General features: G+C 40.9%; 1 protein-coding gene across 5 annotated transcripts; it reads right to left on the bottom strand.

Annotated features, from left to right (window-relative positions):
• Window positions 1–34: 34 nt before the first annotated feature.
• mfsd1 (major facilitator superfamily domain containing 1) lies at window positions 35–13,395 on the bottom strand. Of its 5 annotated transcripts, XM_074642236.1 has the most exons (17): window positions 13,080–13,395; window positions 12,148–12,200; window positions 11,836–11,948; window positions 11,665–11,707; window positions 10,761–10,828; window positions 10,362–10,470; window positions 10,163–10,265; window positions 9,597–9,695; window positions 9,153–9,264; window positions 8,273–8,329; window positions 7,766–7,922; window positions 6,651–6,748; window positions 6,423–6,535; window positions 6,245–6,292; window positions 5,971–6,037; window positions 773–878; window positions 35–557 (listed from the first exon to the last, which is right to left on the bottom strand). In XM_074642236.1, the coding sequence occupies exons 1-17, from the start codon at window positions 13,252–13,254 to the stop codon at window positions 498–500; spliced, it is 1,581 nt and encodes a 526-aa protein (XP_074498337.1). In that variant the 5' UTR covers window positions 13,255–13,395; the 3' UTR covers window positions 35–497. The 5 variants fall into 5 exon arrangements, with proteins under 5 accessions (XP_074498337.1, XP_074498339.1, XP_074498341.1 ...); XM_074642238.1 differs by lacking the exons at window positions 35–557; window positions 773–878 and adding an exon at window positions 1,049–3,781 and having other exon boundaries at window positions 13,080–13,392; XM_074642240.1 differs by lacking the exons at window positions 35–557; window positions 773–878 and adding an exon at window positions 1,049–3,787 and having other exon boundaries at window positions 13,080–13,392.
• Between the last annotated feature and the right edge of the window lie 3,277 nt (window positions 13,396–16,672).

The following is a 16,672-nucleotide window of genomic DNA, read 5'->3' on the forward strand; positions in this document are numbered from 1 at the left end:
AAAACCTGAAGGATGAGCAAAAGTAAAGAACTGGTCACAGAAGTTCTTTTTGCAACCCATAAAAACTTGAAGGAGAAGCGAAAGGAAGGAACTAACTGATACTGTAAAAAAAAAATACTGTGGTTATTAAAATAACAATGTGGCCAGAGGTGACAAACATTTGAGGGAATTGGTGCCCTTTGTGGTCTCTAAAACAGACCCTAAAACAGCACCACAAAGCATCAGTCCAATTTTATGTGACACAAAACAATATTTATGTTGTGTGGTTTCTATAAAAAGGCCTCAAGTGTGCAGCAAATAGAAAATAACTCCAAAAATGACCTCTATGGTGATAATAATGAAATAACAAGTCAGTGATGTGAAGGTTAAAAATACCTTGAAGGTAAAAAAGTGCTTCGATATCTTGCTCAAACAGGGACACTGTGAGCATCCTGTTTTTGTTTTTTTGTTATACTTGTCTGGAGCCACTGGAGGAGCAGACAGCTGAATGAAGGGCATCATTTCAGAACACTCCTGTGGGCAAGTGATGACAGATGGGTGGAGCAGTGGTCTGGGAGCTGAAAGCACAGAAAGATTAAGTGAAGAGGGGGAAAAAAGACCACAGTTACTTGTGTTTAATTATAAAGTGAAGCAGTAAAACCAAACCCCCTGGCCTTCTTTCAAAAAAATGTATTGCTGGTGTCAAGATTAGAGGCTGAATGAATGAATAAATGGATTTCTGTTTCAATTGTGTCTAATCAGAAGTGCTGCGTGTGTGTGTGTGTGTGCATACCTGTGCGCCCAGCCTTGAGAGGTAGCGGTTGCGTAAGCCGAAAGCAGACATGGGTGCCAGTCGGGCGAGCTCACCCTCTGTCGGTTTGATGGGTCGCCTTTTAATCCTGCAGGAATAATAATGTCGCCGTCTTTATCATCTCTACAGGCAACACTAACATGAGCACAATATATTAATGTTACAAGATTAATCAGCCTCAGTGTGCTGCTAAAGGCTGAGAAAATAATTTATTACAATAGGTAGTGTAGGAAAAAAAAGAGGTACAATAACAGAGAATTCAAATGAATGAATAAAAATTGTTTAATTAAATGTCATTGTTCCATTAATAATCTGGTATCAAATGTGATTTGGTTCTATAAAAAAGACTTTCCTTCCAATCTCATTGCTTTTAATTGTACAATATATCTTCTGTAATTTCTCAATTATACAATTTCTTGTTCGCGGCTCAATAACACTTGACACTTGGTAGTTTAACACAAATATTCCCAGTTAAGCAACTGCTGTCACAACACCACGGTGCGAATGAGTGCCAGGTGAGGAGAGCAAGCAGCATGTCACTGTGGTCATTTAAATGTGCAATCACAACATTTTAACTTCCTGCTACTGACTGACCGTCTTCTTTCACGTGTTGGGGCTTTAAAGAGGAACTCAACACCAGATTGAAAAGCAGAGTTTTACTCCTCCCAAAGTCTCATTTCACCTCTGACCACACCACGGGTGAGAGTAGATTGAAGTTCTTGCCAGTAGTACTAGGTTACCCAAACCGTCATCGCTTGATATTGTTCTCATCCCACTTCGCCAGCTTCATGTTTCCCTGAACGCACAATTCAAAGCCTGTTCCGACTCGGGGCATTCACGTGAATTTCACCAGTCCGGAAACCCGTATTTCCAGTTACTCCGACACCACATGAATGCAGCACAAATGCCCTATCTCGCAATGTTAATGAAAGTGAAACAGCACTGCTACGTGTCAACAAATCGAGCTGTGATTAGGGATATTTGATACATACAGTAACACAGCTGTACCGGCAGGAATCCATATCCTACAGTAGTGCACCGATACAGTTTCCATGGTTGCCACACAGCGCCTGGCGTTTACTCACAGAGCGCAGTCAGACCCCGTGGATTCAAGCGAGTACACAAGCGGAGTGTTGCTCCCGATCTGAAATGACCTTAATGCGTGTACAAACGAACAGACAAACAAAACCATAACCTCCTTGGCAGAGGTAACTAACTGTATGTTGACCTGATGTTAGCAGATGTGTTTACTTGTTGGCAATGCGATCGTGAGTGACGGGTTGTATGTGGGTTTTGGCAGGCGGCTGCTGCTGTCCCCTCTACCCGTACTGCGTACCAGCATTAAATCTCTTAGTTGTACGGAGTACCGGACCGTACAAGAGTTCTTCCACCCCTGGACCACACGCAGCATCACTTATAGATAGGTGTTGTCAGAAAGTGTGCTCTTTTGCACCTGTAACCGTATCACACAGTGATGTCACAGTGTACGGACACGCCCTAGAGTACACTTCTACATCACTGCAGCAAAGTGAAAAGCTTTGGGAGGTCATAAAAATCAACATTTTCAGGGGGTGTTAAGTTACTGTCAGTACTTTGATGACTTATTTGCCCAACTGAGGTAGTGAGTGTTTATCAGCCTGATAACAACACAGGGAGATAAATCTCTTTCCACATTACCGGAAATGGTGAGAGTTAAACAGAGTGCATTCATATTTCGTCTCACCGTTTAGATGAAGCAAGCAACAATTTGGGGGCCAGTGCTTACAACAAAGTTAATTACCTGAGCTTGATTAACGAGCAAAACACAGTCGACAAAACATAATTTATACGTGGAACTGATTCTGTAAAAGGTCACATTAATAAAACGCTTTGTAAAAAGTTGAAACTGTGAATACCATTACGCGGGGGGAGGGGGGGAATACATTCCAAAGTGTGCCTCTCTATTTTTCTTATCATTATAGTAATGTACCATTTGACGATGCGACAGAAAATAAATCGTTATGAACCCCCCGAAACCAGCGAAGAGCAGATAAAGCGATTAAGAAAATAAAAGAATTGACTGATAAAAGATTTAAACAATACAGAGCTAGGCTCTTTTTGTGATTGTGCACCATTAAAGGTCAATGGCGCATATGATTAAAATTGAATATGAACTCGCTAAGGAAAAGTCCAGTAAGGAGGATTTGGGGTTTGGCAATTACTGTGAATGCTGACAACCGATATGTACATAAATGAACTGCTGAGTTGTCTGTCGGCAATAAGGCAGAGTCCTTAGGTAACAGAGTCCTTCTGAATACAATTTGTAAAAAGAAACATATAAAAACATCCCCAAAGTTACCCCTATATACATTTAAAACAATTGAATTAATTTAGGAATCCTATATAGTGAGTAGCATGTCATAAAATCAAGCACTTTTTATCATATAGGCACCTTTCCACAGGATATGAGTCTCTCTTTTGCCGAACATTTAAAATGTTTAAAACACTTTCGAAGCATCTTAACTTTCTCCAGTAACTGATGAAATTTTGAAGTTTCACACACGCACAGCCTCACATGCGCACACACTCACACAGCCCCACACACACACACACACACACACACACACACACACACACACACACACACACACACACACACACACACACACACACACACACACACACACACACACACACACACACACACACAAGTCAGTGGACAGTGAATATTGGAGGAGATGAAGTCAGTATGAGAGGCCAGAGAGGCACTGAAATGTCATTTGTCAGTGTCCTGATAAGGACATAATGAGCTATTGGTTGCTTATGTAATTAGCCGGTGCCAGACAGTCAGTTCTGATGGGAAGAGCCACAGGTGACGGCACTGGGCGGAGTCAGTAGTGCAGTCCAGCCCCCCCGTGGCAGTTGATCGACAGCTCTGGGGTGGACAGTGCAGCCTGCTGGCTCTGAAGCCCAGGCCTACGTGTGTTCCCTCATCATCATCATCATCATCATCATCATCATCATCATCATCATCTGGAAAATATCAGTCACAGAACGGACCGGAAAATATTAGTCTGTATTTGCACACAACATAAACAACATATTATGTATATAAATGACACAGATAAAGGAATAGATAGACAGAGAGATAGACAGAGACAGATGTAACCTCAATTCCCTGCTTGCTGTGACCACTCGTGCAAATAATGAGAACAGGTTGTGGTAAAAATAAAGTTTAAGAGACCCACATAGACCAGTTTTTGTCTTTCTTTAGGAGGTAACGGGGTCTTTAGGGGGAGATAGCAGGTCAAACGTAGATGTCACATAAAAGTAGAATATACCATCTGAAAGCTGGGAACCTGAAGATTCATTTGAGATGCAGCTCAGCACTGTGTTTCAAGTTGTTCTAGTCATAAATCAGAAATAAACATGAATTAATTAAATAATTAGGGCTTAGAACATTATGATAGAAGTATATGATGGCAATTCCCATGCTCTATTGTGTCTCATAAGTTGTTGCAGCAATTTTGGGGTTGATACCATTTGTAACACACATTTGGTGCTAAATTTAACCATTTTTTACCAATCAAGAATGGATAAAAAAAATATCAATAATTGAGGAACACCATAGAAAAAGCCATGTTGTGATTTGGTATAAAAAACTTTTGACATTTGGAGATTTCTGCAAGAATTGCATTTTTCAGCAGTTGGATTGAGAGCACTTCTGTTCTGGAAAGCCATCCATCCTCTGAATGCTCTAGGTCTCTAGTTTGTGGCTGTAACGTTTCATGAGGCTGTGATTATCCTAGAGGTCACCACAGGTCATTTTATACAGTGAGGTCAAGTTTCAAAAAAATGTTCTCACTACAATGAAATGGCCACTATGGGGACTAACATCATCACACATGAATACAATTGGGCTCATTGGATCCACAAGAGTCTCAGCTTTACAGTGATACCCAATTTATGCAATTCCAAGACTGTTTATGGACCTGAGTATGCAGAAATATTAAAAATACAGCATTTTAGTATAGGTGAAAATAACACATTTACACTGCATTCAAAAAACTGAATGTTTTTTTCCCAAAACTGCATGTGATTATCATAAAGTGGGCATGTCTGTAAAGGGGAGACTCGTGGGTACCAATAGAACCCATTTTCATTCACATATCCTGAGGTCAGATGTCAAGGGACCCCTTTGAAAATGGCCATGCCAGTTTGTCTCTCACCAAACTTTAGCCTAACTTTGGAGCGTAATTTAGCCTCCTTCTCGACAAGTTAATGAGCCCGCTACAGCCTCTGAAAGACAGTTAAGATGGTCAGGCTGTGCTGGTTTGCCCCCACTACAGAAGACAAGTAAAGCCTTTAAGCACAACCCAGTGGAATACGGCACAGCTACCCAGTACATGTAGCACTACTAACAGCCCATAGAATGAGTTCCTTTGTAAGTCCACGTTACTAATGTTTATAATTTGTTTGTAATAAGTTAGGGAGAACCATAAATTGACTAGATAAAACACAACAATGGATTATTCATTTTCCTTGATATTGTGGCTCTGGCTGTGTTCACACCTGTAGTTTGAACAGGTTTCTTTCTCTTTAAATTTGAATACTTGGAAATCAACATTGACTGATGATAATTGACACTCTGTAACTTATAACCAGCAGGACCATGAGCAGTTTTGCTGTAACAATCACTCAAGAATAAATTAAAGCCCAATCAGGCAACATATCCATATATATGATAACGTGACTCGTCACCTCTTCACACTCCTGAACCTTGTAAACTACTAAAACTTGGAGTTGTAATACAGTGAAATGGAGCATGATTCTGCAACTATGCATGCAAGTCATGTGGTTGGAGTGTAGAATATAGCATTCAAAGAACAAATCCATAAAAACATCACTTGACTGTAACTACCACATTGGAAATCAATCTGTTAAATCATTTACTTTTAGTCCAACTGGATGTACAGACTAGAACGGAATAGAACATCTACCAATTTCAGCAAATAGATTGCAGCAGGTTCAGCTAAGGGCAGAGTCAATTAGTACAGGAGCTGTTACAAGTGTTTGGAAATATGGCTGTGCCACTTGATTATATGAGTGGGTTGTTCGTTATGTTTCTGAGATGCCGGTCTAATTGTTGTGTAAGTGGGTGGAAGAGCAGTGATGGAGGGTGAAGGGTCAAAGCTACTCACTCTGCGTCTGAAGTGGCTTCTTTCTGGAGTTTGGCTCTGGCTGCGGCTGACCGGTTCAAATCTCCTCCTGCAGCAAGAGAGGGAGACAGGGAGATTAAGAGGCGAGTGAGTCTGGCAGTAAGGACAGGAGTGTGCTGAAGAGTGACAGAGTAAAGTGAAGAGATGTCACAGGAGAAAAGGAATAATAGAGGTAGATTGGGGAAAAAAAAATTGAGACAGTATCGGGAAGGAAAGCAGAGAGGAGTGAGAGTTCAAGGCTCCAGTCTTCTCTTACCTCGGAGAAGATCCACAAAGTACAGCATCACCACTGCCATCAGTGCAACTGCAAGAAATAAGGGGGAGAAAACAATATGGAAAATCACTGACAGTGTCACTGAGAAGTGTCTAACAGGAGCTGGAAAGACTGTAATCTCGTAAAACCCACACACAAACAAGACAGAAAAAATACTGACGGCAGATGCAGACGCAGAAAAACACTTCCAAAAACAGGTATCCTCTGGTGTCTAGGATGGATCCTGCTGCCATGGCAACGAGAGCGAGTCCCAGGTTCTGGATCGACTGCATGCTGGTGAACGGAGGCAGGAGATCAACGTCAAGTACCAATGAAAAAATAGCAACAATGAATCAGTCAGAACTGTGTTTGTTTTAACTGCAAATATGTACGTAGATCAAGTACATACAAGCCGTAGGCTGTCCCCAGCTGATGCTCAGGTACCACAAAGGCCACCATGGGCCACAGCGCACAGGCCAGTAAGGAGTAGGAGAAGCCCATCAGGGACTGGAAAACAAGCCAAAAACACACATGATGTCATCACTTTTAATTAGGGATGTCAAAGTTGACGCGATAATAACGCGTTCATGCAAATTTGTTTTAACGCCACTAATTTCTTTAACGCAAATTGAGATTCTTAAGTTGCCCACTTTATGATAATCACATGCAGTTTGGGGGCTAGTCATAGTCAAGTCAGCACACTGACACACTGACAGCTGTTGTTGCCTGTTGGGCTGCAGTTTGCCATGTTATAATTTGAGCATATTTTTTTTGCTTAATGCAGTACCTGTGAGGGTTTCTGGACAATATTTGTCATTGTTTTGTGTTGTTAATTGATTTCCAATAATAAATATATACAAACATTTGCATAAAGCAATCATAATTTCCCACTCCCATGTTGACAGGAGTATTAAATACTTGACAAATCTAAATTAATTAATCTAAAATTTAAAAAGGTACATATTGAAGAGATAAAAAATGTGCAATTAATGTGCGATCAATCACGATTAACTATGGACAAGCTTGCAATTAATCGTGATTAAATATTTTAATCGATTGACAACCCTACTTTGCATATTTCAAGGCTCTCCACAGAATTCCTGGGTATGATGTACTATAGAGTAATAGGTTTACTCCATTCTTACAGCAAAACCATGTGTTCAATTACATACTCAACTCACACTGCTACAGTATCTAGTCAGGAGATTAATATAGTAGTTTTTACATTAAATAGAAATACAGTGTTTTAATTTCTTTCTAGGCAAACTATTCTGTCTACCAACTAAGGCTGGAAGTACACTCCACATTTAAGCAAATCGATGGGTCTGCAACTACAAGTAGGACAAAAAAAACAATGAACTTTGTGTTTTGAGGAACTTGCATCCGCACCCACTATGTGACTCACAGTTCTTCCATCTAGCTTGGATACCATTGACCTAACAGCACCCAGTCAACGTGCTGACATTCACTTCATCCTAAAACTGTTTATAAATGCACAAAATAAGATTTGGTTGGGAGTATTACCATGGCGATCCACGGGTTCCAGAAGGTGAAGGCCAGCATCATGTGAGCGGCGAGTGTGGCGATCACGGCGATCATGACCCAAATCACGTTCCTCCCCGTCTTATCGACCATGAAGCCCAGAAGTGGAGATGCGGGGGCTGAGATGATGTACACAATACTGGGAGAGATGGAGAAGGGCATTTATGACTGGGTATGTAGACAAATCTAAATATCATCTTGTAGTTTAAACTATCTAATGACAGGAATCTGAGTAAAGACAATCTGAAAAAGTCACTCTTTATGTGTTTGATTTATGTGGGATTTTTAAACGTCTTCTAACATGTTCTCTGTTTCAGGCTGCTGAACATGTCACAGCTGTTGCCACACTGGAAAAGCAATTTGCCAAGTCATCCATTAGAATAAGAAAAAATGCAACCCACTGGAAATGCAAGCTAAACCAGCAACAGCAGACTATACTGGTGTGTTAATGCCTTAAGGTGGATTGGTCTCTATGGCCTCTTGAGTTACCTGTTGACAGCTCTGGCTTCAGCTGGGGAGAAGTTGAATTTTTCAATGAAGAACACCCTGTAACAGAAGACAAAGTCACCGTAAAGAGTGCTGCTCAGTCTTTATATTGATGTGACCACAACAGCAGGAGAAAAATCGAGTTGACCCCCTGCAAGCAGGTAGCTCTCCGTCTTCCGTACATTGTTTTTCCGCCCCATTTGCATAACAAGTATTTGCTCTGTAAGCACTGACCCCTCAGTGGAAAAAAACAAAAACACGTCAGTTGCTAAGTGATTCGAGAGTGCCTTTCAGAGAAGGAAATGCAGGTTGTGATAGCTTCAATTGGTTTCTTTCACTGCAAACCCATTTGTCAAACCTCCTTTCCATTTTCTGACTGCCTCTCCCTCTGTGGTTCGATGACAACGCAGCATTGTCAGGTTGCGCTGTCGAGTCTTTTGTTCAGACGCAGGCATTGTACTGATTTAATGGAGGTTCTCTATTTGATTCACACCACACAATTTAACCAGAATCTTGAAGTGAATCCTATTTTTCTTTACTCAAGGACGAGTAATGGTTGAGATATTTTCATCAAGCACCAAACCAAAAATGCTGTTCCGTCATTTCAACCTACAAAAGCACCTATATTCAGAGTTAGTTAGTTAGTTAGTTAGTTAGCTGCGTTCACATTACAAGCAATTGTGGCCCATGTCTGATTTTTAAAGTAGTGTGGACACAGAAATCAGATTTTTTCCCCCCAATCAGATCTGACCAACTTTCATATTTGATCCTAAATCTGAGAAATAGTTCAGTTATTTTCAGTAGTAGTTAGTTTCAGTAGTCATAGTTCAAGTTCACTGTAGGAAAGTGTTTGTGTGTGAAGTGGCACTGATGCGATACTCACTGTCCCAGTCCAATAAATGGGAAAATGGCGACATAGTAGGCCACGCAAATGATGAAGATGAGCCACAGGGGCAAGGGGAAGTCTTTCACATCTGTCAACTTGATCACCTCGCCTATATATATACAAGATTAACACACATGCAGATCAGATTGAGAGCATTATTTGCTTTCGACAACTGTAAAAGAAGCAGAGTGGCTTCTTTGGGACAAAAGAAAGCCATTAATTCTAAAAGGGAAAGTTATTACACACCACATTGAATTGAACTGTGCCTGTCTTTACATAGAAGCCACAACCACAGTTTAAGGTAGATAACACACAAATACAAAAACATGGCCTTAGAGTCAGTCACCTGATTGTGGTAAGCATTCTAGTAATTATTGACGGATGAGACCAAAGAGGGAAAAACAAGAGATAAAAAAAGGACACAATCTTAGAATCCATTACCTGTTTTGCCTTCTTCCTTGTGGAGAATCTTCTCTGCTCTTTTATCAAGGAATCCCAACACCAAGGCACAGACTAGTGAAAACAGGCAGGTTACAGCAGCTACGGAGAGAGAAAAAAAGAAGACAAATACATATGGTGGAGACAAAAAAGAAAGTGTAGTTTGGTAATTTGATTATCAAGGAGTTCAAATTAGCGTGCCTGATAACTGCTGACTCATTCTATTGTCTCATATGAACTTATCTCAAACGGTCAGATTAGCAGCAGCAGTGGAGAAAACGCACACAACTGCAAGGGGAGCAAAAGTGGAAGCACTTTTGGCATAACTAAGATGTAACTCGAGAGCAAATTATAAGAAGTGACACTTCTTCTAACTCATGTGACTCAGCTGTAGTCGCAGCCGGCAGCACTTTTAGTTCTCCATACCACTTCTCTCTGTTATCTGAGATCATTAGTTACACAGACAAAGCACATGTAACCTGAGTCTTCCTGTTTAACACTTGCCAATTTCAAGCCTTGAGCGAGGCACATGCGCCCGGCCGGCTAAAGAGAAAGCGTGTGATATTTACCTATCATGAGTGACGTGCCTAGTATAGTGTATCCAGGAGAGCCAATTTGGGCGGCGACTTTGCTGTATACCCAGCCCATGATGTTCATGTTCACTGTGCTGCCCTACAGACGAGTGGAGAGGAGGGTGAATACGTTCACTACAGTAAAAAAACGGGTTATTTGAAAGCATGTATTAATGTCATAGGCAGTGTTCTTTACCAGGCGGGCCATGCTCAGCTGAAGGCCAAACACCAGATTGAGCTCCTTTCCTTTGAACCAGTTGACTGCGTAGGTGTTCTGGGCCACGGCCAAGGACTCTCCTCCGATACTGACCGGGAGAAGAAAACAGGGAGGGGGGGAACATTTAAGCTACGTGGTAATACAAGACCAACCTGAGCATGAGATTTTCTTTTCACTGCTGAAGGTCCTTGACCAATTTTGGGACACACTAGGCTGAAGAAATCGACATTTAATGCAAGTTGCGGCTGCTCTGGTGAAGGGTACTGGATGTTTGTTGGTATCATGCATATGTAAAGGTGCAGAGATGTAGCTACTGGTATGCAAAGTGTATGATTATTTGCATAAACTGAAAAGGTTTTAACACAATTATTTGCTCACCCAAATACGAAACGTCCCACTTCCATCAGCCAGTAACGATTCACTAAAGCTCCAGTAGCAAATATAACCTGTGCAGAGGGAAGAAGTTAAAAAATACAACAAAGAAAATGATCTAATTGCCAACAATTTTCTGTACCTACTGATTCCTATTTAGATAGATAATGAAAAAAAAAAGAAAATGTCAATGTTGGTACTTAAAACTGCAGTGCACTAAAAAGTTATTTTTATAAAACGGTCACTATATCCTGACAGTAGTGCATGAGATAGGTAATCTCTGTCTCTCTCTCTGGCATCTGTTAGATCTCACAGACCGGAAGAAAACAACAAAGCAGAGCCCAGCTGGAGTCTGCCGTCTCTGAGCAGCTGTCAATCACTCGCAAACTCCAATCAAACAAACAAACAAACAAACAAACAAACAAACTAGGCAGCGCTGATCAAATATGAATCGATATTCTGTTACTGAAATGCCTATTTCTCACCTCACATACTTTCAGAAACATCTTGTAGTGTACTGTTTAGCTGTAAAATGAGAAAGTTTGTGACCCGGCAGCCATGTTGAGATCAGTTGAGGAAATACCAAGCATCGCCCACCAGCCGGAGAAAACTTTCTCATTTTACAGCTAAACAGTACACTACAAGATGTTTCTGAACATACAGTAACAGAATATTGATTCATATTTGATCAGCGCTGCCTAGTTTGACCGTTTGGTCGGAGTTCAGGAGTGATTGACAGCTGCCTCCCTTGAATGAACAGCCAATAGGAACGCTCAGCCAAAAACAGAGCCACGAGGAGCTGCAGAAGTCTCTCAGAACACTTGAATTACAATATGCTGAAAGGTTATTATGGAATTTTTTTCCTAAAGTTATGAATAACTTTCATAACTAGATTTCAAAGTGAACCCACCTGTCCAACACAGACGAAGAGGGAAAAGATGATGGTTCCCAGCCTATAAAAAAAAAAGAAAAAAAAAAAAAAAGAAAGAAAGATGACGATCACAAGGGACAAAAGCTCTTTCACTTTCACTTAAGCTGAAACTCAAAATAGATATGACTTATTATTGTTCTTCGTATATACCTGATGCCAAAAACCCTGTCAAGCAGGAATCCACCAAAGAAGCAGAGAACCACATTGGGCCAAGAGTACCAGGCGTACAGCTGCATGAACTTTGAAGTGTTCAAGTTCAGGTCCTAGTACAGTCACAAGGGAGAAGGAGCTCATTAGGGTCAACTCTTTTGAGCATTAAAATCTAGGTGTGAAACACAAGTGTGCGTGAAGACAAATAAAAACCTTCTAAAAAGGCAGCATTTAGGAGTAGTAGATTTCACTCATGCACAGTTGTGCTGGGATAAATGTGATTTTTGGTGTAACACGCAGAGGATGAATTACCTCCATGACTTCAGTTTGAAGTGCAGCCGGGTTGTCATAACAGAAGTAGCTTCCTGGAACAAATAAACTACATTAACAACACTACATAAACAATGTTCTTTAACTTCACAACAATCAACAAACTGTACTGATGGCATTTGACTTTGTCAAATTAACTTCACAAACAGAAAGCAAAATGCAAAAAATTGTATACCTAATTTTTGTTTTCCAAGAACTGTCTCACAAACATCTGCATGTCCTTTCTACATTACATTGTGGGACAGTAGTGTCCATTAAGAGCACACTCAAAAAAAACAAACCTTTTTAGCCTGCATACTGACTATTTTGATCATATTTTCCTTTGCCATGTTTCCAATGTGAACATACTAACAGTCTAAACCTGCTTAGTATGTAGTACAGTATGTATGTAGTATGAACTTTAAACATGCACTATCTGCAACCATCTTGGACTCAAACCACTGACACACTTTACACTTACTTTACACTATACATCCTTTATACCACTTTATAGACTGCACATATGTACATATTACATTTATTTATTTATTGACGGACTGTACACACTATGTTCACCCATTCACTCTGTATCTTTTATATCTCTATTATTGTTTTTATAATTTTTTGTATACCTTTATACCTCTCCTGTGTTTCACTCTGTTTGCTGATGTTACTGCTGTGACACCTGATTTTCCCTCCGGGGATTAATAAAGGTTCATCTTATCTTATCTTATCTTATCTTATCTTATCTTATCTTATCTTATTGTGGAACTGGGACACCACTACAATTGCAAACCCTACAAAAGTGGGTCAAATTAGGTTGCATACCATTTAACATCTACGGTGGGCAACAACATTAAAAGCTTAGTGTATCTCATTGAATTCAGTCACAGATCTCCACTATAGAGGAAGTTATAGAGCTCATAGCTGCTCACCGAATCCCAGGAAACACATGAACACCAGGACCACCACCCGGTGCAGGAGGTGTCTGGGGTCGCAGATGGCCGGTAGAGGTTTGCCGGGTCCTCCGGGTCCGGGTGTGTGTCCCCCGGTGGAGGACACCTCTTCCTCGTCCCCGAGCAGGCTCCGCCGCTCCTCAGACTCCGCCATGTTCGCCCGTTTGGGATTTTTCAGGAGGAACAAGTTGTTGACGGAGGACGTAGCTCGACCACATGACCCGGCGAGAATCAGTCACGTGACGTTAGCCTTGTAGCTTGTAGCCCATTCCATCCGGATTCTATCTAGGCGCGTTCGCGCCAAGAGCACCTCGCGGGAGCGCGCGCAGATACCTCCACTGTAGTGATGGGAATTCCGGCTCTTTTTTAGTGATCCAGATCTTTTGACTCAGCTCACCAAGAAGAGCCGGCTCTTTCGGCTCCCAAACGGCTCTTCGTTTTACCACTTCTGCCTTTTATAATTCAGCCAAATTTAGCGCTGATTTGACCTATTATTAGTATGTGTGCACATATATCACTTACATTATTCATTATAATTATACTGTAGCGACCCTGGTCAATGAAGCTACAATGCAGGAACTCGTTTCGCTGGTACTTTATTCCTCAGTTTGAAAACAGGTTACTGTGGGCCGTAACCAACGCCAAAACAACAAAGCTAACTCCTCTACAGCGTGCTATCTGCATTAGCAACTCACTTCTCATCTCCCGCTTCTCGTCTCTCACACACACCCACAAACTAACAGGAACAACAACAACCCTCCCTCCTAAAGCCTCGGCCAATCACAGGTGGCTATCTACACAAATCATTGTCAATGCTACGTTCGCTGACATCATGTAAACCTCACTAACTACAATAACAGAACTTTTAACTTAACAGTTGACCCCATGTCACCCAGTCCGTTACAATACTAAACCTTATAATTTCCTTAATACCATAATTTGACATGCTGCTTTGTTTCCGACTGTCACTCATGTCTCACTCTTGTCTGCTATTCGCCCACATCACACTCCTCTCTCTCTTTCTCTCCTCCTCTTCCTCCTGCTCTGTACCCGTAGACCGTCAATGCGCCGCCCCTCCCTGCTTGATGGTATGATCCTTGTCTGTCATCAACTGATTGGTCGCGTGGACGTCATTAACACAACATTCAGTCACAGTCAGTTCATGGAGTGCCCGTGGTGCGGAGAAGATCGTCCTATCATTCTACCTTGAATAAATTAAGAAAAAAAAAAAAAACGGCTCTCGGACAGGAGTCGGCTCTTATCGTTCACTTAAAAGAGCCGGCTTTTTGATCCGGCTCGTTCGTTACCGACACATCACTACTGGTGATGGCAGCGGGTTAGTAGCCTCGAACATATCAGAGTTCAAGTGCGTTATTATTAGACACGCTGAAAATACACAGTCGCACTGCATTTACCAGGCAAAACTGAGTTTTAAAAATTAGTTATTTTGTAGTTTAGGCTGTAAATCATGCCTCAAAACCTACCTCTACAGGAAGGCCTTTTTATAGCAATTCCTTGTTTTAAATTTCATTATTGATGACTTTTTGTACACAAGTCTTATGTTCAACATTTTATTTTGGCCTATGTTTTTATGTTATTATTCTGTTTTTTTTTGTTGGATGTTTGCACTATTTTCACTTATGTAAAGCATTTTGTAACTATGTTTGGAAAGGTGCTAAATAACGTTTATTATTATTATTACTTCGTTACTATGAGAAAATAGGAGATAAAAGTATCTTTATCTACTATTTCTGAGAAAAGGTTTCTCAAAAAAGTTTTTTTTTTTTTTTTACTTTCATGAAATTGATACAAATTATTTTAACATTATAGGCTACTTTTGGGACGGAAAAAAATTTACTTAAACCTTCCACCACTTCTGCACCTCCTCATGGCTCGGTTTTCAGGCTTTAGAAAATCTAGCCTGTGATGGGAGACTGGCCAATCACAGGTTGTTTAAGAGAGAGAGCGTTCCTATTGGTTGTTCATTCAATGGAGGCAGCTGTCAATCACTGGCGAACTTCGATCAAAAGGTCAAACTAGGCAGCGCTGATCAAATATGAATCAATATTCTGTTACTGTAAGGCCTACTTCTCGCCTCAAATGTTTTCAGAAACATCTTGTAGTGTACTGTTTAGCTGTAAAATGAGAAAGTTTGCTCCGGCTGGTGGGTGGTGCATGGTATTTCCCCAACTGATCTCAACACGGCTGCCGGGTCAAAAATTGGTTGTTTTCCTCCGATCTGTGAAATCTTGCAGATGCCATTAGGAGCACCGGAGGACACAGAGGCACACCATTTTTTTCAGACATACCTGCTCGTTCATTACTTGATATAGTGACCGTTTTATAAAACTAACTTTTTTAATCATATTTGCTCCAATTCTACCCACTGCAGTTTTAAGCAGTGTTAGAAACATCTTGCTTAAGCAAGCTAACTTTGTCAAACTGTACTGATTGGGTTTGTGTCACAAATGTCAGTTAGGCCCTATGTGTAAAAAAAAAAGAAATATAAACCCACAGAGAATTGTTACCCAGATTTGAAGTTCTACTGAGCTTTTTACCTTCATTAATAACCTTTTAGTTTACTTCTTTATTTTAAAGCTAAAAGCCTTATTTTTGCACGATAGCCTGCACATTACTGTGTGGTTCAGTCTCACTGATCTCAACCTGTTTTCAGCAGCAACAAGACATTTTCAGCAACCACTATGCTACTGCAGCAACAAACAAAAGACAATTATAGCGTGTTATGTTTGAAGCTGTAAAGACTCATATATATTTTTTTTCACTCTGTAAAACAGTTCAATTTTGGGGCTGTGTCTGCGAGAGATTATTTCCCCCCCCCCCTAGTGGCCAAAATCGATTACTGCATATTGAGACTGGCTTTTCTCTTTTCTTTGCCTGTACAAATGCCAAAATCTTGCATGTTGTTGAGTTCTAGCTCTGTTTGTGAGTTGAGTTTATTGTAAATTTGTGTATCCGTGATGATGTAAAATGTATATTCCCCATTTCTACTAAAGTATTTGAGAAGAGTGAGGTAAGCCTGTTTAATTTCATTATATTCACTCACTAGAAGTTTGAACAATGTGTCAAAAAAGCCTAAGCTTTTAATAAGCTCCCCATAAGCCTTTTTTTTCCTCTGGGGCTTCTTGACAGGAAACAGTTTATAAACTTCAGCTGATCGGCATTGCTGGCATGTAGACATGACAGGTTCCTCTGACATGCAAGTTGTACCACCTTGTTTCATCAAGAAGCCTCCACCCACTGCCTCTTTTCTGTCCCCAACTTGTGTCTCTGCATACTGCCAGGCAACATTATCTGCAGGGTTTATTTAATTTCCATGAATGTCATTTAGAATTTCTCATAATTCACCACTGCGGGGTCATCTGTCAGAGGATTTAATCTGAGGGTGACGAACGGTCCCTGCAGTCGCCGCTCCGACCGCTCTGTAGCTCATTAATTTCCTGCCCAAATATCAGCTTCTGTCGTGGCCGACAGAGGGGTGGGATGGAGGAAGATCATATTTCATTATTACATTAATCAGACCCACATGCAGACACGATTGTAAATCAGGTGGG

Source organism: Sebastes fasciatus, chromosome 7 (genome assembly GCF_043250625.1).
Source record: "Sebastes fasciatus isolate fSebFas1 chromosome 7, fSebFas1.pri, whole genome shotgun sequence".
In the NCBI taxonomy this organism is placed as follows: Eukaryota; Metazoa; Chordata; class Actinopteri; order Perciformes; family Sebastidae; genus Sebastes; species Sebastes fasciatus.